This window comes from Entelurus aequoreus, linkage group LG03 (assembly GCF_033978785.1).
Source record: "Entelurus aequoreus isolate RoL-2023_Sb linkage group LG03, RoL_Eaeq_v1.1, whole genome shotgun sequence".
In the NCBI taxonomy this organism is placed as follows: domain Eukaryota; kingdom Metazoa; phylum Chordata; class Actinopteri; order Syngnathiformes; family Syngnathidae; genus Entelurus; species Entelurus aequoreus.
In genome coordinates this window covers 87749473-87775452 of record NC_084733.1, presented here as the reverse complement: position 1 = coordinate 87775452, position 25980 = coordinate 87749473, and the positions used below count along the sequence as shown (strand labels likewise).

The window sequence follows — 25980 nt, the reverse complement described above, 5'->3', positions numbered from 1 at the left end:
TGTGTGTGTGTGTGTGTGGGTGTGTGTGTGCGTGCGTGTGTTTGTGTGCGTGCATGCCTGTGTGCGTGAGTGTGTGTGTGTGTGTGTGCAGGCACGTGCACACATAGGGCCCTATGGGTGCCTGAGCCCCTGCCCTTTTTTGCCTCGTCTTAAAAAGTGCCCTCTGCCTGTGTGTGTGTGTGTTTTTTTTTCTTTTTTTTTTCTTTAAACAACATTAATAAATTCCTGTCAGGGATGTAAAAAAATAAATAAATTAAAAAAAAACAGCGGTACAAAAACTCCACGTTTTCTTGTAATACCGGGTTGTTTGAGCCTGCCGCTTCCGCCAGAGAGAGCAAGTGAGAGGGAGAGAGAGAGGGCAAGTGAGTGAGTAAGTGAGAGGAGAGAGAGCCAAGTTACTGCGCCCCTGAGACGTGACAGTGGAGCAACTTGAAGCTGTGAGTTATGGTCTAGTCGCCGTCCACTTATTCAGCATCTAATATGGGTAATATTGCAGAAAAACACTGTATTATTCTATTAGTCAATGTGTCAGCTTCTGTTTTTGCCGGACTCGGAGCACGGCGCATCAAGTCCGCACAGAGCAGAGCGGATCATGCGGGACAGGAAGTAATGTACAAAATACAAAATAAAACACCGGGTTAATTTTCAAAATAAAATGCACTGTGTTTACGGCGGATCACATTTCTCTCACAGTAGAGTTTTAGATATAAGGTTATTGTAACTTTGCTATTACTGTGTGGGTTAACAAAATAATAATGATAATAATGATAATAATAACAATAAAAATAAGAAGAACAATGATAATGATAATAATAATAATTATTATTATTATTAATAATAATAATAATAATTTCAGCATTCTGGGGATATAAGATGTAGGTTATCTGTTAGGAATATTACCGTCTGTATTTAAACTTGATTCATGTTGATTATGCCTGCAGCACAATGCCAAAAAAAGAAAGGATACAGCCCTCTACTGGCCCCTGGTCCATATTTTTGGCCCTGTATTGCGTTTCAGTTGCATTAAGTGAGATAGACCATAAGTTACAACTTGATGGTGTTTTCATCAAGTTAAGGGAAGAAGGACAGATTTTCACATTGAAGTTTTTTCCATTTGGGTATTTATTTTTGTATTTTTTTTCAAAGTTCATGTTGCACTGTTCAATGTTCAATACTAAAGTGCTTATCTTTAACAATAAATAGCCTAATAATAAACCAGTGTTTTGTTGCTTTTCATGTCTTCCAAGCCTATGATCATGTGAATTAACTCATTATGACCATAATTTGTTGACACAAAAGAAATGGCAATCACTTTTACCTACAAAGGACACACAGCTAAGTAGTTAGCTTCCTATTAGCAAATTTAATTTGACATTAATTTCCATATTGTGTAAAGGACAAAAAAAAAAAATTCCTGCCCTTTTCTGACTTTGAGCCCCTGCCCCTCTATAATCAAGTGCATGTCCCTGTGTGTGTGTGTGTGTGTGTGTGTGTGTGTGTGTGTGTGTGTGTGTGTGTGTGTGTGTGTGTGTGTGTGTGTGTGTGTGTGTGTGTGTGTGTGTGTGCGTGAGTGTGTGTGTGTGAAAAAGATCCTACCAGAGATCCGCAATCTCATTCCTAAACATGAAAATCGTAATATTTTGCATTTTAACTGAGCACCTTTGACTGCTCTGCTTTTTCCGCATTATTAGGGTTTGATTAAAGGCAGAAGCTAAAAAAGCAAATCTCCGAGATGTAGATTCTGAGTACAGGATCAACATGCCCCCTTGTTCTGTCATCTGGACCTTGAGCTGGTCCACCTGAACCAAGCGTGGCAGCTCCACTGCAACGTGTCTCAAAATAAATATTTGCCGACAAATACAACTGGCGGTCACCGAGGCCTTTGGAAGGTTTGAGTGACCCGAATGTCAGGCTGATGTTCACCAACATGTTTTCCCCGGAGTCCAACTGACCAACCTTGTGAGGTGGCCAAAAGAAAGTCTGAAGTTTGCAGTGATTTCAGAGAGAAGGGAGTCCTCGGGTGGTGTTTGATTTGAACGCTGGGTGGGAAGGGTCAGCTGTTCAAATATAAATAAGGCAATTGGCATGTAGCTTGGGGCGCACTTGGGAACTGTCTGGATTACACCTTTCTTAAACCATGGCCAAATGCTGGAGAGCCACCTCGTTAGTGGCTCTAGCACTGCTATGCTGCTTTTATGGGACCAAGGTAAAAGCTTGGCGACCGAATTCCCCTTCTGGACAAAAATCTCATCTACAAAGTCAAAGTCCAAACTATCAACAACTTCCATGGCACTTTGCTGGAGGTGGTAATATGTCAGGCAGCCCTCACTCGATGCCTTCAACATCTCATTATCCTCCAAAGCAGAAAAACTACCAACCACCGATGGGTCAACAGACACCAGAGTTCCAGAGGATGAACTATGAGGATGCATCACATGTCCCACTCTCACATTCACCACAACGAGAGAATCCTCTCCCTGTCTTATCTTATAGCCAATCACAACAGAATCCTTTCCATGATTCTGACGTCCCACATCCTCCAGTAGAGCTGAAGCCTCCAGTCTATTTACCACCCGGGCTCCCACACCATCCAGGACAGCCAAAGCCTCCAGTCTATTCACCATCTGGTGTCCCACACTATCCAGAACAACCGAAGCCTCCAGTCTATTTACCATCCGATGTCCCACAACATCCAGGACAACAGAAGCCTCCAGTCCATTTACAATCCGATGTCCCACAATATCTAGGACAACAGAAGCCTCCAGTCCATTTACCATCCGATGTCCCACAATATCTAGGACAACAGAAGCCTCCAGTCCATTTACCATCCGATGTCCCACAATATCCAGGACAACAGAAGCCTCAAGTTCATTTACCATCCGGTGTCCCACACTATCCAGGACAACAGAAGCCTTCAGTCCATTTACCATCCAATGTCCCACACTATCCAGGACAGCAGAAGCCTACAGTCTATTTACAACCTGGGGTCCCACACCATCCAGGACAGCAGAAGCCTCCAGTCCATTTACCATCCGGTGTTCCACACCATCCAGGACAACAGAAGCCTCCAGTCAATTTACCACCTGGGGTACCACACTATCCAGAACAACAGAAGCCTCAAGTCCATTTACCATCCGGTGTCCCACACTATCCAGGACAGCAGAAGCCTCAAGTCCATTTACCATCCGGTGTCCCACACTATCCAGGACAACAGAAGCCTCAAGTCCATTTACCATCCGGTGTCCCACACTATCCAGGACAACAGAAGCCTCAAGTCCATTTACCATCCGGTGTCCCACACTATCCAGGACAGCAGAAGCCTCCAGTCCATTTACCATCCGGTGTCCCACACTATCCAGGACAGCAGAAGCCTCCAGTCCATTTACAACAAGTGGGCTATAATCCTCCAACACAGCACAATCAAGTTGTCGCACCACCTATGGTCCAGTATCCACAGCAGAATCCTTCTTTCCCTCCACAATACCGTCAGCCACACTATCCATCACAGAGGACACTTTCATCCCCTCAACAACACAATGGTCCATCTCAGTCAAAGGGCACGGGCTACGCAGTTCCTCGAGGTTTTGCTGATCAGCCAGCCCAGAACTCTCAACATGCAGGACAGAAAACCGGGCAACAGCCGTCGCACCCTCACCAACCCAACGTATGTGACGTAGCCGGCACCCAAAGAGTCCCATGTGGAAGTCATGACATCTCTGCAGCTGGGTGTGAAGCCATCAGCTGCTGCTACGATGGCCAACGGTGCTACTTTGGAAAATCTGGTAAGTCATTTTTTAAGACCGCGTAGTCTAAAGATGTTGTCCGTGGTATGGTCACTAGCTGGAGTTGCAGGAATGAGCAGTACTGTGTTTGTGTTCTTCTAGTGACCGTCCAGTGCACCAAGGATGGCCAGTTCATTGTGGTTGTAGCTAAAGAAAGTACAGTGCCCGTTATTGACCTGGAGACCATTTCCCTGATAGAAGATGGTCAAGGCTGCACACACGTGGACTCCAACTCCGCTTTTGTCATCTATCAGTTTCCTGTGACCAGATGCGGCACCGTCATTATGGTTGGACTTTGTTATTACAGCTCACAACGACACCAGCACTGCATGTGGGTATTCACTTTGTCGCACCTTGCAGGAGGACTCGGGTGTCATCGTGTACGAGAACAGGATGACCTCCATGTATGAAGTGGCCATGGGGCCTCTGGGCGCTATAACCCGGGACACCAGCTATAAGTAAGGGATTTTCCTTATGTGGCGCTAACTGACTGCTTGCTAACGATCCAACTGATGCTACTTTCTGCTTTCAGTTTGCTGTTCCAGTGTAGATACACCGGAACATCTGTTGAGACTTTCATCGTAGAAGTTCAAGCAATAGCACATCCTGTCTCGGTGGCTGCTCCGGGCCCATTGAACGTGGAGCTAAGGTTGGCCAATGGACAATGCCACTCAAAGGGCTGTGTTGAAGGTACACCCACATACACACTCCTGGCAAACCACCGTGTTTTGAGTATGTGATAAATCTGCCCTCAGAGCATGTGGTCTATAGCTCTTTCTACACGGAAGGGGACTATCCTGTGACCAAAATCCTGAGGGATCCTGTGTATGCGGAGGTTCGACTCATCGGAAGAACCGATCCCAACCTCGTCCTCTCCCTCGGTCGCTGTTGGGCCACAACCAGCGCAAACCCTCACAGTGTGCCCCAGTGGGACATTCTGATCGACGGGTAACCAAAACTTCTATTTCTAGCAAAGCTGACATGACTTTGTACCTTCTAGATTAGCATTGCAATGTTGTTCTGGATGTTGTCTTCACCCTACCAACACACCTGTCTCTCTCCAGGTGTCCGAACAGGGACGATCGCTACAAGACTTCCCTGGTTCCAGTCGGCTCGGACTCTGGTCTTGAGTTTCTAAGTCACTACAAGCGCTTTATTTTCCAAATGTTTACCTTCGTGGACCCCAGCTCTCTCGTACCACAGAGGGAACATGTAATGCACAGATCCACAGTGTTGGCCAAAAACATGTCCGTCTAAACACTGTTTCCTCGGTCCAGGTCTACATTCACTGCAGCACGTCTGTGTGCAACGCCGGTGCTGGCTACTCCTGCGAGCCCATGTGCTTCAGGTTAAGTAAGGAAGCGTCCTCAGATTTGCAGAATGTCTGAAAAATAAAACGTACTCTCCCGAGTCTAAACCACGTTTGTTTACCAGAGAGAGACGTGGGTTCTACTCCCCGGCCGAGCGAGGACTCAAAGGTTGTGGTCTCTTCGGGACCTGTGGTCATGAGCGTCCGATGAAGAGGACAAAGAAAAGCTTCCATTGGGGGGGGAAGGTTTATCAAAGCATTTGGAACGTGACTATTATGTTCGTAGTGGTGCTGAAGGGAAATGTTGTGTATAGCATTGGAAAGTCTGCAAAGAAGACCGGAGCCAAAAGGAGGACGAGGCTCACTTTGTAACATATAGACAAATGTATATTAGACTTTGTGATGTCTTTGTATGAAGCATACGTTACACAATTGAACTGTGTTGCAACACAATATTCCAAATAAATCATTTCATTACTTTGAAAGTGTGCATTATTATTCCATTCACACAATAATATGCTTTTCTACACCAAAATTCCTCTATTTATTAAACTTCATCAACTTCTTCTTCTTCTCCAGATATTGGCACGCTCTACCTTCCACATTTCTCACCCAATTCAAACCGTTCCAACTTCCACATTTCCCAGAATTCCAGGTTTTTCCGGGACATTTTTCCCCACTCAAAATGAATCGGCCAATTTTCAAACTTCCACCATTTCAAACCTATTCAAACCATTCCACCTTCAACACATTTCACCATTCTGGAAATTTTAAACTACCGTATTTTTCGGAGTATAAGTCGCTCCGGAGTATAAGTCGCACCGGCCGAAAATGCGTAATAAAGAAGGGAAAAAACATGTATAAGTCGCAGGGCCGGCCCGTGGCATAGGCCGTATAGGCAAATGCTAAGGGCGCCGTCCATCAGGGGGCGCCACGCCAGTGCCACAAATGTTGGAGGAAAAAAATAAAAAAGTTGGTACTATTATTTCTAAATACATAAAACAATCCCACGTTAATTAAAATGCAAAGTAAAGCCTATTTAATAGAAATATTATTTGTTACAACATTACGCCCCCCCTCCCCCGGCACGGTGCGCCCCCTCCCTTCCCGTATCATGACTCTTTTTGGACGTCACCACATCAAAAAATCAACACAAGATGTCAAAACGGCCAAAACTGTCAGGTGCCCAGGGAAGAAAAAAGAGAAAAGAAGAGGAGGAGAAACGAGAAAAAGACAGAGGTAGCAGGTAGGTAACGTTAGCCTACATGAAATTATTTGTCTGTTACAGAATGTGATAGTAACCTTTAGAATTAAGCTAATGTTACATGATTCGGCAATTCCTAATCAATAAATAGCTAGTTCTGTTTTAACGTCGGGTTAATATTATGGAGGGGGCTAAATTGTTATGGAAAATAATAATGTAACGTTAGGTAATTACAGTACTCCCTGGTGTACAGTAATTTGTAAGTCATTCTAGTTAATGCAATATTAAAAAGCACAAATAGAGAACTCTGTAGGATCCCCTTTTTTTGTAATATAGTTGTTAAAGTCATACTGGTTTGATATCTTGTTTTGTGCAGTGCCTTATTTATATTGTATTTTTAATTTATTTTATGCAACTTGTTGACATGTTTTATTTTGTGTTTATGTATGTAAAAAATATTGTATTTCATATATTAATTTTTTATTTTTTGTATTCATTTATTTATCCATAGGTTTTTTTATCTTGTTAACAATTCTAAATGTTATTTTGCTTTCTTTAAGTAAAAAAAAAGGTCAAAGACAAAGCTATTCGGTTTCTTGTGAGTATATACACTTCACTGCCGATGTGGGGGGGCGCCACCTAAAATCTTGCCTAGGGCGCCAGATTGGTTAGGGCCGGGCCTGATAAGTCGCACTGGAGTATAAGTCGCATTTTTGGGGGAAATGTATTTGATAGAACCCAACACCAAGAATAGACATTTGAAATGGCAATTTAAAATAAATAAAGAATAGTGAACAAGAGGCTGAATAAGTGTACGTTATATGAGGCATAAATAACCAACTGAGAACGTGCCTGGTATGTTAACGTAACATATTATGGTAAGAGTCATTCAAATAACTATAACATATAGAACATGCTATACGTTTACCAAACAATCTGTCACTCCTAATCGCTAAATCCCATGAAATCTTACACGTCTAGTCCAGGGGTGTCCAAACCTTTTCCACTGAGGGCCGCACACTGAAAAATCAAAGCAAGCGGGGGAAATTTTGATATTTTTTTTATTTTAAAAAACAATACAATATATGTATAAAAAATATACATTTAGGCCTCCACTCAGGCTTGATCCCGGAGACCCCAAATGGTTTTGGTCAAAAAAATATTGGAAATGTGTCATTATTCAGTATTATTATTTTTAGAGATGTCCGATAATATCGGCCTGCCGATATTATCGGCCGATATATGCGTTAAAATGTAATATCGGAAATTATCGGTATCGGTTTTTTATTATCGGTATCGTTTTTTATTATTATTTTTTTTTAAAATTTTTTTTATTTTTTATTAAATCAACATAAAAAACACAAGATACACTTACAATTAGTGCACCAACCCAAAAAACCTCCCTCCCCCGTTTACACTCATTCACACAAAAGGGTTGTTTCTTTCTGTTATTAATGTTCTGGTTCCTACATTATATATCAATATATATCAATACAGTCTGCAAGGGATACAATCCGTAAGCACACATGATTGTGCGTGCTGCTGCTCCACTAATAGTACTAACCTTTAACACTTAATTTTACTCATTTTCATTCATTACTAGTTTCTATGTAACTGTTTTTATATTGTTGTACTTTCTTTTTTATTCAAGAAAATGGTTTTAATTTATTTATCTTATTTTACTAATTTTTTTAAAAGTACCTTATCTTCACCATACCTGGTTGTCCAAATTAGGCATAATAATGTGTTAATTCCACGACTGCATATATCGGTTGATATCGGTATCGGTTGATATAGGTATCGGTAATTAAAGAGTTGGACAATATCGGAATATCGGATATCGGCAAAAAGCCATTATCGGACATCCCTAATTATTTTTATTATTATTCAAGTTTTAAATCTCTAGATCAACATTAGGTCTATCTGTCAATATAACATTTTTAAAGATTTAAGTTGTATGCTCTTTTTGTCTAAGAAAACCCAGTTTTTTAATGGAAAAAACACAAAATATGCAATATTTTCACCCAATAAAATTTTTAAGTGGAATATTTGAGATTATATAATAATTGGAGCCTTAAAAAGGTCAATAACTCATAACAACATTGATTTTAATTCATTATTGTTTTTTGAGCAATGACACTTAAAAACAAATCACACACAAATTATTGGGGATCCTACTCATTAAAGTGTTAAAAAATATATATATATTTTTTTTACTGTTTACTTTTAACACAATAATCTCGAGATCAACTTCAGATCTGTCCGTCAATTATAAGTTGTATTGTTGTTTATGTTTTTTGTTTGTTCGTTTTAGGCCCTTCTTTAAAAAAAAAAAAAAAAACAGCTACATTTTTTTATATGGCAAACACAAAATATGCAACATTTTCCCCAAAAAATATCTCAAAGTGGAATATTTAATGTGACGTAATTGGAGCCTCGAATAGGTCAATAATTCATAATAACATTGATTTTGATTCATTATTATTTTTTAAAGAAAGAAACAGCCTTCATGGCAGCTTTGTGTTATTAGAGTAAACATTGCAACATTTTCTTGTTACATTTCACCTGTTTGCTCTTTTATACCACTTTTTATGTTTTAAATTTTTTTAATCGTATTTTAAAATGGGTCGTGGGGCCGTTAAAAAATGACCTGCGGGCCGCAAATGGCCCCCAGGCCGCACTTTGGACATCCCTGGTCTAGTCTCTTACGTGAATGAGATAAATAATATTATTTGATATTTTACGCTAATGTGTTAATAATTTCACACATAAGTCGCTCCCGAGTATAAGTCGCACCCTCGGCCAAACTATGAAAAAAAACTGCGACTTATAGTCCGCAAAATAAGGTACCCTTTTTCCAAGTTAAAAAAAATTCCGGAATCTGGTTTTCCAAAGCCCTATTTCCACCCTTTTTTCTGTCGACTTCTCCTTCCACATTTTTCAACCCACTTAAACCGTTCTACCGTCAAAACATTCCGCTTGATTAGGACAAAAAACGTGGATGTTTTTTTAATTGGAAAAATTCCCGGTTTTCCCGAAATTCCATAATACTAGGGATGTCCAATAATGGCTTTTTTTACCGATATCCGATATTCCGATATTGTTCAACTCTTAATTACCGATACCGATATATACAGTCGTGGAATTAACACATTATTATGCCTAATTTGGACAACCATGTATGGTGAAGATAAGGTACTTTTTAAAAATAATAATAAAATAAGATAAGATAAATAAATTCAAAACATTTTCTTGAATAAAAAAGAAAGTAAAACAACATAAAAGCAGTTACATAGAAACTAGTAATTAATAAAAATGAGTAAAATTAAGTGTTAAAGGTTAGTACTATTAGTGGAGCAGCAGCACGCACAATCATGTGTGCTTACGGACTGTATCCCTTGCAGACTGTATTGATATATATTGATATATAATGTAGGAACCAAAATATTAATAACAGAAAGAAACAACCCTTTTGTGTGAATGAGTGTAAATGGGGGAGGGAGGTTTTTTGGGTTGGTGCACTAATTGTAAGTGTATCTTGTGTTTTTTATGTGGATTTAATAAAAAAAATTAAAAAATAAAAAATAAAAAACGATACCGATAATTTCCGATATTACTTTTTAAAGCATTTATCTCTAATATATATGTATATATTGTATATATATATATATATTGTATGTGTGTGTATATATATATATATATATATATATATATATATATATATATATATATATATATATATATATATATATATATATATATATATATATATATATATATATATATATATATATATATATATATATATATATATACGCCGATATTATCGGACACCTCTAATCTCTAATATATATATATATATATATATATATATATATATATAGTATATATATATATATATATATATATATATACACATACAATATATATATATATATTGTATGTGTATATATATATATATATACTATATATATATATATATATATATACTATATATATATATATATATATATATATATATATATATAGCTATATATATATATATATATATATATATATATATATATATATATATATACATATATATATATATATATATATATATATATATATATATATATATATTAGAGATACAATATATATATATATATTGTATGTGTATATATATATATATACTATATATATATATATATATATATATACTATATATATATATATATATATATATATATATATATATATATATATATATATATATATATATATATATATATATATATATATATATATATATATATATATATATATATTAGAGATTAGAGATGTCCGATAATATCGGCGTGCCGATATTATTGGCCGATAAATGCTTTAAAAAGTAATATCGGAAATTGTCGGTATCGGTTTTTTATTATCGGTATCGTTTTTTTTTTTGTTGTTTTTTTTTGTTTTTATTAAATCAACATAAAAAACACAAGATACACTTAAAATTAGTGCACCAACCCAAAAAACCTCCCTCCCCCATTTACACTCATTCACACAAAAGGGTTGTTTCTTTCTGTTATTAATATTCTGGTTCCTACTTTATATATCAATACAGTCTGCAAGGGATACAGTCCGTAAGCACACATGATTGTGCGTGCTGCTGCTCCACTAATAATACTAACCTTTAACACTTAATTTTACTCATTTTCATTAATTACTAGTTTCTATGTAACTGTTTTTATATTGTTTTACTTCTTTTTTTGATTCAAGAAAATGTTTTGAATTTATTTATCTTATTTTATTTGATTCATTTTTTTAAAAAGTACCTTATCTTCACCATACCTGGTTGTCCAAATTAGGCACAATAATGTGTTATTTCCACGACTGTATATATCGGTATCGGTAATTAAGAGTTGGACAATATCGGAATATCGGCAAAAAAGCCATTATCGGACATCCCTAATATATATATATATAAATGCTGACACTTGAACTGTCAAATGACAAAAATGTGTATTATAGTGTCTTCTCCCACTCACATGTGTCTGGTCCCACACAGACATGAAACACCACATGTTTCTACTATATGATGTCATCACTTACAATATACTTCATTGACGTGTTCATATAATGTTACAGTGACTTCTTTACAAGCGCTCAGCCTATCAGCTGGCTTGTGTCCACAGGTCGCCATGACCGGCTGGTCAGCGTCCATGGTCACATCTCTCAGACAGGACAAACCTTTGGCTGTCGAGCTGCCTGATAAATGCTGGATTATTCATTTCAATTACAAAGAAACAAAAAAAAAAAGTGCTTATCTTGAAATAACCCGTAGTACCTTGCAAAAATGCAATACTTGATATCAAAAACAGGTATATCCATTTCTGACCTTTTTTTTCTTCAGGGCTCGGTTGGTGGAGCTTGAGGGTTCCGGGTTCGATTCCCGCTTCTCCCATCCTAGTCACTGCCGTTGTGTCCTTGGGCAAGACATTTGACCCACCTGGCCCCCAGTGCCAGCCACACTGCTTTAAACGTAGACCATGGCTTTCGCTGTGTAAAAGTAGAGAAAAGCGCTATATGAATATACAAAACCCAAAAGCGGTGAAGTTGTCACGTTGTGTAAATGGTAAATGAAAACAGAATACAATGATTTGCAAAAACTTATATTCAATTGAATAGACTGCAAAGACAAGATATTTAAAGAAAATGTAGTTATTTTTTGCAAATATTAGCTCATTTGGAATTTGATGCCTGCGACATGTTTCATAAAAAAGCTGGCACAAGTGGCAAAAAAGACTGAGAAAGTTGAGGGAATGCTCATCAAACACTTATTTGGAACATCCCACAGGTGAACGGGCTAATTGGGAACGGGTGGGTGCCATGATTGGGTATAAAAGCAGTCGTTCACAAACAAGGACGGGGCGAGGGTCACCACTTTGTCGACAAATGCCTGAGCAAATTGTTTAAGGACAACATTTCTCAACCAGCTATTTGCAAGGAATTTAGGGATTTCACCATCTACGGTCTGTTATATCATCAAATGTTCAGAAAATCTGGAGAAATCACTGCACGTAAGCCATGATATTACGGACCTTCGATCCCTGCATCAAAAAGCGACATCAGTGTGTAAAGGATATCACCACATGGGCTCAGGAACACTTCAGAAAACCACCGTCAGTAACTACAGTTGGTCGCCACATCTGTAAGTGCAAGTTGAAACTCTACTATGCAAAGCCAAAGCCATTTATCAACAACACCCAGACACGCCACTGGTTTCACTGAGTCTGAGCTCATCTAAGATGGACTTATGCAGAGTGGAAAAGTGTTCTGTGGTCTGACAAGTCCACATTTCAAATTATTTTTGGAAACTGTGGACCAAAGAGGAAAAGAACAATCCGGACTGTTCTAGGCACCAAGTGTAAAAGCCAGCATGTGTGATGGTATGGGGGTGTATTAGTGCCCAAGACATGGGTAACTTACACATCTGTGAAGGTGCCATTAATGCTGAAAGGTACATACAGCTTTTGGAGCAACATATGTTGCCATCCAAGCAACGTTATCATGGACGCCCCTGCTTATTTCAGCAAGACAATGCCAAGCCACGTGTTACAACAGCGTGGCTTCATAGTAAAAGAGTGCGGGTACTAGACTGGCCTGCCTGTAGTCCAGACCTGTCTCCCATTGGTGCATTATGAAGGCTAAAATATGAGAAATGCCTCCCTAGGGAGGTGTTTAGGGCACGTCCGACCGGTAGGAGGCCACGGGGAAGACCCAGGACACGTTGGGAAGACTATGTCTCCCGGCTGGCCTGGGAACGCCTCGGGATCCCCCGGGAAGAGCTGGACGAAGTGGCTGGGGAGAGGGAAGTCTGGGTTTCACTGCTTAGGCTGCTGCCCCCGCGACCCGACCTCGGATAAGCGGAAGAAGATGGATGGATGGATGGAAAATATGAGAAGGGAGACTGTTGAACAACTTAAGCTGTACATCAAGCAAGAATGGGAGAGAATTCCACTTCAAAAATGTGTCTCCTCAGTTCCCAAACCTTTACTGAGTGTTGTTAAAAGGAAAGGCCATGTAACACAGTGGTAAAAAAATATTTTCTATTAATTTGTGTATTTATTGTTATTAACTTGTTCATTTCTGTTGTAACATGTTTCCATCTGCACTTCTGGTAAATAGCACTCAGCACTTATTCTTCTGTTATTTAAACACTTGACATTAGTTTTGGGCCATACTTTTTTCTGTCAGATTGAAGGGTTGTACGGTGTTAGCATAGTACCGCCATACTAATGAATCATATTCGGTACTACACCGCCTCTAAAAAGTACCGGTCCACCGCCCCTCCGTCGTCGTCACGTCGTGTCATTGCTGGTTTTACGCGCAGAGGAGCATGTTCGGCAGGGCGCGCACACAGAGTACTTACAAGCAGACACAGTGTGTAGACAAAAAAGGGAGAACGGACGCGTTTTGGCGTAAAAAGTAAAGATAAAGGTGAAGTTATAACACTGAAACGCCCTCAGGAAGAGGTGCTATAAGACATGGCTACTTCTAAATCACTAATCCTGGCCTCCATGGCGACAAATAAAGTAAGTTTCTTACAAGTATCATTATCACTGGAGGACGAGGAATAGCTAAACATGCTTCACTACACACCGTAGCTCACTGGCGTCAAAATGTAAACAAACGCCATGGGTGGATCTACACCTAACATCCACTGTAATGATACCAAGTACAGGAGCGTATCTAGTTGATACTACTATGATTACATCGATATTTTTTAGCATCACAAAATCTTCTTTCGTTTTTTTTAAATGTATATTATGTTTATAAAGTCAGGAGATATGTCCCTGGACACATGAGGACTTTGAATATGACCAATGTATGATCCTGTAACTACTTGGTATCGGATCGATACCTAAATGTGTGGTATCATCCAAAACTAATGTAAAGTATCAAACAAGAGAAGAATTAGAGATGTCCGATAATATCGGCAGGTATCGGCCGATAAATGCTTTAAAATGTAATATCGGAAATTATTGGTATCGTTTTTTTTATTATGGTATCGGTTTTTTATTTAATTTTTTTTATTTTTTTTATTTTTATTAATTCAAAGATACACTTACAATTAGTGCACCAACCCAAAAAACCTCCCTCCCCCGTTTCTTTCTGTTATCAATATTCTGGTTCCTACATTATACATCAATATATATCAATACAGTCTGCAAGGGATACAGTCCGTAAGCACACATGATTGTGCGTGCTGCTGGTCCACTAATAGTACTAACCTTTAACAGTTATTTTGACTCATTTTCATTAATTACTAGTTTCTATGTAACTATTTTTATATTGTTGTACTTTCTTTTTTATTCAAGAAAATGTTTTTAATTTATTTATCTTATTTTATTTGATTCATTTTTTTAAAAAGTACCTTATCTTCACCATACATGGTTGTCCAAATTAGGCATAATAATGTGTTAATTCCACGACTGTATATATCGGTTGATATCGGTATCGGTTGATATCGGTATCTGTAATTAAAGAGTTGGACAATATCGGCATATCGGATATCGGCAAAAAGCCATTATCGGACATCCCTATGACCAATGTATGATCCTGTAACTACTTGGTATCGGATCGATACCTAAATGTGTGGTATCATCCAAAACTAATGTAAAGTATCAAACAAGAGAAGAATTAGAGATGTCCGATAATATCAGCCTGCCGATATTATCGGCCGATAAATGCTTTAAAATGTAATATCGGAAATTATTGGTATCGTTTTTTTTATTATCGTATCGTTTTTTCATTTAATTTTTTTAATTTTTATTAAATCAACATAAAAAACACAAGATACACTTACAATTAGTGCACCAACCCAAAAAATCAATATATATCAATACAGTCTGCAAGGGATACAGTCCGTAAGCACACATGATTGTGCGTGCTGCTGGTCCACTAACTGTTAACCTTTAACAGTTAATTTTACTCATTTTCATTCATTACTAGTTTCTATGTAACTGTTTTTATATTGTTTTACTTTCTTTTTTATTCAAGAAAATGTTTTTAATTTAGTTATCTTATTTTATTATTATTTTTTAAAAAGTACCTTATCTTCACCATACATGGTTGTCCAAATTAGGCATAACAATGTGTTAATTCCACGACTGCATATATCGGTTGATATCGGTATCGGTTGATATCGGTATCGGTAATTTAAGAGTTGGACAATATCGGAATATCGGATATCGGCAAAAAGCCATTATCGGACATCCCTAAATTAAAATCAATGTTTTTATGAGTTATTGACCTTTTTAAGACTCCAATTATTATATAATCTCAAATATCCCACTTTAAAATTTTATTGGGGGAAAATATTGCACATTTTGTGTTTTTTTCCATAAAAAAACAGTTTTCCTTGACAAAAATGGCATACAACTTAAATCTTTAAAAGCGTTATATTGACAGATAGACCTAATGTTGATCTACAGATTTAAAGCTTGAATAATAATAATAATAATAATAATAATAATACTAAATAATGACACATTTGTAATATTTTTTTGGACCAAAACCTTTTGGGGTCCCCGGGATCAAGTCTGAGTGGAGGCCTAAATGTATCTTTTTTATACATATATTGTATTGGTTTTTAAAACAAAAAATATCAAAATGGCCCCTGCTTGCTTTGATTTTTCAGTGTGCGGCCCTCAGTGGAAAAAGTTTGGACACCCCTGCCCTATGGGTTACAATATATATTGTATTGGTTTTCACAATGGCCCTCGCATGCTTTCATTGTCCAGTGAAAAAAGTTAGGACACCCCTGAGAAGGATGTTTGGAGCTTCTGGGGACACATTGCTCCACTCCAGCGCGTTTAAAAACGACCTTGCTCCAGATCGATATCTCTATGAACACACCAAACAAACAGCCGGTGACCAACGCGGTTCACAAAGACCTCTGAAAAGGCCACAACGTCCTGTGTCACACTGGCTCGGCGCCATCCTCCCGACCTCGGCGAGCCCGCGAACGCTTTGCAAGAAGAAGGTTGTGAGTGGCCGCTGGGAGGAAGGAAGTCTCCATTCATTGGCGGTTGATTCCGTACGAGAGGGTGGGGTTGCCGAGTCCTCCGTGTCGCATATAAATGTGGCCGCACGCAAACGTGGTGCACTTGGGGACAGTCCAGGTCTAACCGGTGTGACATCATGGCAAAGCTCTGGGGTGTGACTTCTTTCGTGGCACTTGTGCTGCTGGGATTCCTCTTCAGGACCGAAGCTCAGGTTTGGGTAGGAAAACCGCCGCTTTATACGGGTGCTAAAGGTTACCCAAGTCACGGTCAAGGTCAAGGAGGGGGTCAAGGAGGAGGTGGAGGTGGAGGAGGGGGTCAAGGTGGAGGAGGGGGTCAAGGTGGAGGAGGGGGTCAAGGAGGAGGAGGGGGTCAAGGTGGAGGAGGGGGTCAAGGAGGGGGTCAAGGAGGAGGTCAAGGAGGGGGTCAAGGAGGGGGTGGAGGAGGGGGTCAAGGAGGAGGTCAAGGAATGGGTCAAGGATATCCGCCAGGATATGGACATGGACAAGGACATGGAGGGGGTTATGGTTATTACCAAGGGCAAGGATATTCCCAGCAGAGTTACAGTCAATGGCCAAGATACGATGACGTTGGAGTTGTCAAACCGGTCGTCGTCAAACCCGTCGAAGTAGTCAAACCCGTCGTCGGAGTTCTCAAACCTGTCGAAGTTGTCAAACCCGTCGTCGGAGTTCTCAAACCTGTCGAACTCCTCAAACCCGTTGTCGTGCCTGTCGTTGAAAAATTGGAACACGGAGGCTTGAAACCCGGAGGCTTGAAACCTTATTCCGACCCCATGCGTTATGATCAATCCGGCCAAAACCAGAAGGTGTACGACAGAAAAACCCCCCACCATCCGCAACCCCACCCACGGAGCTGCGATGTCCATCTAAACGCGCGAGTCCCGTGTGGAGGCCGTGATATCAGTGGGAGTGATTGTGAGGCCATTAATTGCTGCTACGATGGAGGCCACTGCTACTTTGGGAACACGGGTGAGTTTCTCCATCCAGCTGATGTCTTTGTCCCCTGACTGAGGACAGTGTGTTGACTTCTTTTCCCCGTCTTCTTCCAGTGACCGTCCAGTGTACCAAGGATGGCCAGTTCATCGTGGTCGTGTCCAGAGAATGTACTCTGCCCAACATTGACCTGGATACCATTTCTCTGTTGGGAGATGGTCAAGGCTGCACACACGTGGACTCCAACTCCGCCTTTGCCATCTACCAGTTTCCCGTGACCGCCTGTGGCAGCATCATTACGGTGAGACTTTCTTTCTGAAGCTCGCAACAACACAAGGACTGCGTGTGGGTGTTCACTTTGTCGCGACTCTGCAGGAGGAGCCCGGTATCATCGTCTATGAGAACAGGATGACCTCCTCGTACGAAGTAGGAGTGGGGCCTCTGGGCGCTATAACCAGGGACAGCAGCTACGAGTAAGGGATTTGACCGACTGCTCTCTTACAGTCCACCTAATTCTACTTTCTGCTTTCAGTTTGCTCTTCCAGTGTCGATACACCGGCACGTCTGTTGAGACTTTCATCGTAGAGGTTCAACCAATAAGTCACCCTGTCTCGGTATCTGTTTGGGGTCCCATCCATGTGGCTCTTAGGTTGGCCAATGGACAATGCTTTGCAAAGGGCTGTGTTGAAGGTGTGTGACCCCCCTCCCCAACACACACACACTCCTGGCAAGCCGCTTTGTCTGAGACTATGTTTAATCTACCCTCAGAGGATGTGGCCTATAGTTCTTACTATATGGAAGGAGACTATCCTGTAACCAAAGTCTTGAGGGATCCTGTGTACGTGGAGGTTCAACTCATGGAAAGAACAGATCCCAAACTTGTCCTGTCCCTCGGTCGCTGTTGGACCACCACCAGCGCAAACCCTCACAGTTTGCCCCAGTGGGACATTCTGATCGACGGGTAACATAAAAACGGACGCTTAGCATCAAAACGCTCATCGGGTTGACTCATTGTTAACGGACATTGTTTCTCCTTCAGGTGTCCGAACAGGGACGATCGTTACTTGACTTCTCTGGTGCCAGTCGGTCCAAACTCTGGTCTGGAATTCCCGACCCACTACAGGCGCTTCATTTTCAAAATGTTCACCTTTGTGGACACCAGCTCACTGGAACCGCAGAACCAACAGGTAACACATTCAGTGGTGAAGTATTTCTATTTTCTGTGGTACAAATATATACTATCAGCATAATACAGTCATCACAGAAGTTAATCATCAGAGTATATACATTGAATTATTTACATTATTTACAATCCGGGGGGTGGGATGAGGAGGGTTTGGTTGATATCAGAACTTCAGTCATCAACAATTGCATCATCAGAGAAATGGACATTGAAACAGTGTAGGTCTGACTTGGTAGTGAGTTCAGAAAGCATAAGAACAAGTATATACATTAGAAATACATTTGATTATTTACAATCCGGGGAGGGTGTTAGTCAAGGGTTGAAGTTGCCTGGAGGTGTTCTTTTAGTGCGGTTTTGAAGGAGGATAGAGATGCCCTTTCTTTTACACCTGTTGGGAGTGCATTCCATATTGATGTGGCATAGAAGGAGAATGAGTTAAGACCTTTGTTAGATCGGGATCTGGGTTTAACGTGGTTTGTGGAGCTCCCCCCAGTGTTGTGGTTATGGCGGTCATTTACGTTATGGAAGTAGTTTGACATGTACTTCGGTATCAGGGAGGTGTAGTGGATTTTATAGACTAGGCTCAGTGCAAGTTGTTTTACTCTGTCCTCCACCCTGAGCCAGCCCACTTTGGAGAAGTGGGTCGGAGTGAGGTGTGATCTGGGGTGGAGGTCTAGAAGTAACCCGACTAGCTTGTTCTGGGATGTTTGGAGTCTAGATTTGAGGGTTTTGGAGGTGCATGCGTAATCGAAAAAGGGTTGAACGAGAGTTCCAAGCTAGAATCTTCAAGATGCTTTTGTTGTCAAACTACTTCCTTACCGTAAATGACCGCCATAACCACAACACTAGGGGGAGCTCCACTGACCACGCTAAACCCAGATTCCGATCTAACAAAGGTTTGAACTCATTCTCTTTCTATGCCACATCAATGTGGAATGCACTCCCAACAGGTGTAAAAGAAAGGGCATCTCTATCCTCCTTCAAAACCGCAATAAAAGTACAACTCCAGGCAACTTCAACACTAAACTAACACCCTCCCGGGATTGTTAATAATCAATCTGATCTCTCTCTCTCTCTCTATGTCCACTACTTGCTGTACATATCCTACCAAGTCAGACCGACACTGTTTCAATATCCATTTCTCTGATGATACAATTGTTGACGACTGAAGTGCTGATATCAACCAAACCCTCCTCATCCCACACCCCGGATTGTAAATAATGTAAACAATTCAATGTATATACTCTGATGATTAACTTGTGTGATGACTGTATTATGACGATAGTATATATCTGTATCATGAATCAATTTAAGTGGACCCCGACTTAAACAAGTTGAAAAACGTATTCGGGTGTTACCATTTAGTGGTCAATTGTACGGAATTGTACGGAATTGTCCTCAATCAATCAATCAATCAATCAAAAACCAGAGAGGAGGTTCTGTACAGAAATCTCGTTCGTTGGTTGACCTTTCTGATTACCTTGGTTGCCATTTTATCACAGGAAAGATTAGCCTCTAGAATGGAACCTAGGTAGGTGACCTCATCTTTCCTGGTGATAACAATGTCACCCACTTAGCAGCCGTAAATGTATCAAAAGTTCCCCCCCGGCTGATCAACTGGCTACTAAAATATCGCGAGAACAACTAGTACCCCGCTCCAAGGTAACCATTGAAGCCTAGGTGGGGAACGGCCACTGGTAACACAACTTCAACTTAAAACTCCTTGGTTTTGAACTCAACCGACCATAAACCAACACAAATACTGTCTAGACCTGACTGAGGTGTCTGAAACGATAGATATGAAAAAAAGATTGATCCCAATCCTTCTGGCTCAGGTGTACATCCACTGCAGCACATCCATCTGTGACGCTTCAGCCGGCTACTCCTGTGAGCCGTCGTGCTTCAGGACCAGTAAGAGACGCATTTGATCTTGAAAACCGTGTCCAACGCCGCGGCGTAAAAAAAAAAAACCCCCGACTCTTTGTGTTTGCAGAGAGACAGGCGGAGGACGACGGCCAGAAGACGGTGGAGTCGAGGCCCGTGGTCACCGTGGGACCCGTGGTCATGGTGAACCGCCAAGACTGAAGGCGGCAGTCGCGACATTTCATGAAGGATTGAAACGGCATCATGATTTGTTATTTGTGTCCTGGCCTCAAGTGTTCATCTATTGGCAGACTGAGGCAGCAAAACGTGCACTGCAGTGATAATAAAATGAGTTCCTCAAAGTCAAACTTGTATTAAAGAGCTTTTTATGTGCTGTAAATACTCACTGGTGGCTTTTTTTTCTAGAACTGCCCACTGCAAATGATATCGTAACGGAGTCCATTGTCTGGTTATCATCTCACTATTGAGATAATAAAACCGGCTACCAAACTCACGTAAGCCAGCGGATGTAAGTGTCTATGTTAGCTATATTAGCCTACTATCAAAATTAGGGATGTCCGATAATGGCTTTTTTGCCGATATCCGATATTGTCCAACTCTTAATTACCGATACCGATATATACAGTCGTGGAATTAACACATTATTATGCCTAATTTGGACAACCAGGTATGGTGAAGATAAGGTCTCTTTTTAAAAAAAATAATTAAATAAAATACATTTTGTTGAATAAAAAAGAAAGTAAAACAATATAAAAACAGTTACGTAGAAACTAGTAATGAATGAAAATGAGTCAAATTAAGTGTTAAAGGTTAGTACTATTAGTGGACCAGCAGCACGCACAATCATGTGTGCTTACGGACTGTATCCCTTGCAGACTGTATTGATATATATTGATATATAATGTAGGAACCAGAATATTAATAACAGAAAGAAACAACCCTTTTGTGTGAATGAGTGTAAATGGGGGAGGGAGGTTTTTTGGGTTGGTGCACTAATTGTAAGTGTATCTTGTGTTTTTTATGTGGATTTAATTTAAAAAAAAAACAAAAAAAAAAACGATACCGATAATAAAAACTGATACAGATAATTTCCGATATTACATTTTAAAGCATTTATCGGCCGATAATATCGGACTGCCGATATTATCGGACAACCCTAATCAAAATGACTTTAAAAGTCTTATATAAGTGTTATTATGAAGACAACACATGACCTAAGTGTCTATATTAGCTATATTAGCCTACTATCAAAATGAATTTAAAAGTCTTATATAAGTGTTATAATGAAGGCAACACATAACGTAAGTGTTTATATTAACTATATTAGCCTACTATGAAAATTACTTTAAAAGTCTTATGTTAGTGTTATAATGAAGGCAACACATGACGTAAGTGTCTATACTAGCTATATTAGCCTACTATCAAAATGACTTTAAAAGTCTTATATAAGTGTTATAATGAAGACAACACATGACCTAAGTGTCTATATTAGCTATATTAGCCTACTATCAAAATGACTCTAAAAGTCTTATATAAGTGTTATAATGAAGGCAACACGTGACGTAATTGTGGATATTAGCTATATTAGCCTACTATCAAAATGACTTTAACAGTCTTATATAAGTGTTATAATGAAGACAACACATGACCTAAGTGTCTATATTAGCTATATTAGCCTACTATCAAAATGACTCTAAAAGTCTTATATAAGTGTTATAATGAAGGCAACACATGACGTAATTGTGGATATTAGCTATATTAGCCTACTATCAAAATGACTTTAAAAGTCTTATATAAGTGTTATAATGAAGGCAACACATAACGTAAGTGTTTATATTATCTATATTAGCCTACTATGAAAATTACTTTAAAAGTCTTATGTTAGTGTTATAATGAAGGCAACACATGACGTAAGTGTCTATACTAGCTATATTAGCCTACTATCAAAATGACTTTAAAAGTCTTATATAAGTGTTATAATGAAGACAACACATGACCTAAGTGTCTATATTAGCTATATTAGCCTACTATCAAAATGACTTTAAAAGTCTTATATAAGTGTTATAATGAAGACAACACATGACGTAAGTATCTATATTGGATACAATAGCCTACTATCAAATATCTTATCTTAAACGCTAACATGAAAACAAAAGACATTAACATCTTTCCCCATTAAGAAAAGGCATTCCCCAATCTAAGCTTACATAACATCTGGACAACTAATATATTTTAATAGCGCACATTGTCTACAAGCTGTGCTCTCTTAGTAGAGAGTAGGGTTGTACTGATACCAATGTTACCAGTATACCATTATGTCGATACTTTTATAAATAAAGGGGACCACAAAAAATTGCATAATTGGCTTTATTTTAACAAGAAATCTTAGTGTACATTAAACATGTTTATTATTGCTATTTAGTCCTTAAATAAAATAGTGAACATACTAGACAACTTGTCTTTTAGTAGTAAGTAAACAAACAAAGGCTCCTAATTAGTCTGCAGTAACATATTGTGTCATTTATACACCTATTATTTTGTACACATTATTAAGGACAAACTGTAAAAAATTATTATTAATCTACTTGTTCATTTACTGTTAATATCTGCTTATTTTCTCTTTTAACATGTTCTATCTACACTGCTGTTAAAATGTAATAATCACTTACTCTTCTCTTGTTTGGATACTTTACATTAGTTTTGGATGATACCACACATTTAGGTATCGATCCGATACCAAGTAGTTACAGGATCATACATTGGTCATATTCAAAGTCCTCATGTGTCCAGGGACATTATTCCTGACTTTATAAACATAATATGAACTTGAAAAAAGATTTTGTGATGCTAAAAAATATCGATGTAATCATAGTACTATCGACTCGATACACTCCTGTACTTGGTATCATTACAGTGGATGTCAGGTGTAGATCCACCCATGGCATTTGTTTACATTCAGGAACGCTAGCTTTTGTTAGCGGTGAGCTATTGTATCCTCCTACGGTGTGTAGTGGAGTGTGTTTAGCTATTCCTCGTCCTCCAGTGATAATGTTACTTGTAAGAAGCTTACTTTGTCACTATGGAGGCGAGGATTAGTGTTTTAACGTACCTCTTGCAGAGCGACGCTTTAGTGTTCATAGCTTCATCTTTATTGTTAGTTTGTAAGCCAAAATGCGTCCGTTCTCCCTTTTCTGTCTACACACTGTGTCTGCTTGTAAGTACTCTGTGTGTGCGCGCTGCCGAACATGCTCCTCTGCTCGTAAAACCAGCAATGTCACGACGTGACTACGGCTTTCCGTAATGCCATTAAAAAAAAAAAAAAGGGGAACCGGTATTTTTTAGAGGCGGTATAGTACCGAATATGATTCATTAGTATCGTTGGTACTTTACTAGTACCGGTATACCGTACAACCCTAGTACGGGGTGATTGTTCTGTACTCTGAGGAATATTTGGTGTGTTTTTATTATACGGTGCGTTCAAGGACCGATAATCAGAAATAAATAATAATGGATTTAATTTGTTATGCACTTTTCATTTTAAAAAATGGTAAAGTGTTACTATACAAACAAATGTTTTGAACAATAAAATATACAATAGTAAAACTAAAACGCAACTAGTGGGTTTTCTAACAGTGTGTTTGTTTATTTCACTTATCTAAAAAAACAAGTCAAAAGAGTTCCATTCAAAAGTACCGTGACAACAATGATAACCGTGATAATCTTGGTGACAAAAACCGTGTTATGAATGTTAGAATAATGATCAGGGCCGGCCCGTGGCATAGGCCGTATAGGCAAATGCTAAGGGTGCCGTCCATCAGGGGGCGCCACGCCAGTGCCACAAATGTTGGAGGAAAAAAAAAAAAAAAAGTTGGTACTATTATTTGTAAATACATAAAATAATCCCACGTTAATTAAAATGCAAAGTAAAGCCTATTTAATAGAAATATTATTTGTTACAACATTATGCCCCCCCTCCCCCGGCACGGTGCGCCCCCTCCCTTCCCGTATCATGACTCTTTTTGGACGTCACCACATCAAAAAATCAACACAAGATGTCAAAACGGCCAAAACTGTCAGGGGCCCAGGGAAGAAAAAAGAGAAAAGAAGAGGAGAAACGAGAAAAAGACAGAGGTAGCAGGTAGGTAACGTTAGCCTACATGACATTATTTGTCTGTTACAGAATGTGATAGTAACCTGGCTTTTTAGCATTAAGCTAATGTTACATGATTCGGCAATTGCTAATCAATAAATAGCTAGTTCTGTTTTAACGTCGGGTTAATATTGTCGAGGGGGCTAAATTGTTATGGAAAATAATAATGTAACGTTAGGTAATTACAGTACTCCCTGGTGTACAGTAATTTGTAAGTCATTCTAGTTAATGCAATATTAAAAAGCACAAATAGAGAACTCTGTAGGATCCCCTTTTTTGTAATATAGTTGTTAAAGTCACACTGGTTTGATATCTTGTTTTGTGCAGTGCCTTATTTATATTGTATTTTTAATTTATTTTATGCAACTTGTTGACACGTTTTATTTTGTGTTTATATATGTAAAAAATATTGTATTTCATATATTTATTTTTTGTATTCATTTATTTATCCATATTTTTTTAATCTTGTTAACTATTCTGATTGTTAATTTGCTTTCTTTAAGTAAAAAAAAAGGTCAAAGACAAAGCTATTCGGTTTCTTGTGAGTATATACACTTCACTGCCGATGTGGGGGAAGGGGGGGGGGGGCGCCACCTAAAATCTTGCCTAGGGCGCCAGATTGGTTAATGATGTATAAGTTATCACACAACGCTTATGCTTAAAGGCCGTTGCTATAGTTGTTATCAATTGTGCTCAAGCTGTACTTTTCTATCTGCGCAAAGGCACACAACTTGTTATCTTCCACTGCAAGGTTTAGATTCAACATTTTGCGCTCACATTTAGATTTAGAATTTATATTTCACTTTTAGGTTTAGATTTAAATTTAACATTTAAGTTCAGATTTAACATTTAGATTTAACGTTTAGCGCTCACATTTATATTTAAGGTTTATATTTAACATTTAGGTTTAGATTTAACATTTAGATGCAATGTTTTTATTTAGATTTAACATTTTAGATGTAATATTTATATCTAAACATTTAGGTTTAGATTTAACATTTAGATGCATTGTTTTTATTTAGATTTAACATTTTAGATTTAATATTCATATTTAACATTTAGATTTGCCATTTATATTTAACATTTTACGCTCACATTAAGACTTAAGATTTAGATTTAACATTTAGGTTTGGATTTAAGATTCAAATTTAACATTTTGCACTCACATTTAGATTTAGAATTTATATTTCACTTTTAGGGTTAGATTTTAATTTAACATTTAAGTTCAGATTTAACATTTAGGTTTGGGTTTAACATTTAGATTTAATGGTTAGGTTCAGATTTAACATTTACATTTATATTTGAGATTTAGATGTAACATTTAGCGCTCACATTTAGATTCAAGGTTTATATTTAACATTTAGGTTTATATTTAAATTTAACATTTGAGTTCAGATTTAACATTTAGGTTTGGGTTTAACATTTAGATTTAACAGTTAGGTTCAGATTTAACGTTTAGCGCTCACATTTATATT

At 38.6% G+C, this 25980-nt stretch overlaps 3 protein-coding genes across 5 annotated transcripts in view; 2 read left to right on the top strand and 1 right to left on the bottom strand.

Moving 5' to 3' along the window:
* Positions 1–25980, bottom strand: part of LOC133647038 (uncharacterized) — a 113609-nt gene that overhangs the window by 85399 nt on the left and 2230 nt on the right. For all 3 annotated transcript variants that reach the window (XR_009825417.1, XM_062043090.1, XM_062043091.1), the window contains exon 2: positions 11667–11827. Coding sequence is in view for 2 of the 3 variants with exons in the window: in XM_062043090.1 (XP_061899074.1) it covers positions 11667–11827 (161 nt within the window). In the remaining variant the exon portion in view is untranslated. The remainder of the gene's footprint in view (positions 1–11666; positions 11828–25980) is intronic.
* LOC133645841 (AT-rich interactive domain-containing protein 1A-like) lies at positions 2113–5396 on the top strand. Its single transcript, XM_062040745.1, has 8 exons — positions 2113–3782; positions 3885–4069; positions 4143–4240; positions 4315–4472; positions 4538–4730; positions 4847–4994; positions 5060–5135; positions 5217–5396. Exons 1-8 carry the CDS (start codon positions 2138–2140, stop codon positions 5300–5302), a joined length of 2589 nt encoding a protein of 862 aa, XP_061896729.1. The 5' UTR covers positions 2113–2137; the 3' UTR covers positions 5303–5396.
* Positions 16758–20728, top strand: LOC133647033 (zona pellucida sperm-binding protein 4-like). The gene is made up of 8 exons (XM_062043084.1): positions 16758–17324; positions 17405–17589; positions 17664–17761; positions 17821–17978; positions 18057–18249; positions 18328–18475; positions 20307–20382; positions 20465–20728. The coding sequence occupies exons 1-8, from the start codon at positions 16805–16807 to the stop codon at positions 20554–20556; spliced, it is 1470 nt and encodes a 489-aa protein (XP_061899068.1). The 5' UTR covers positions 16758–16804; the 3' UTR covers positions 20557–20728.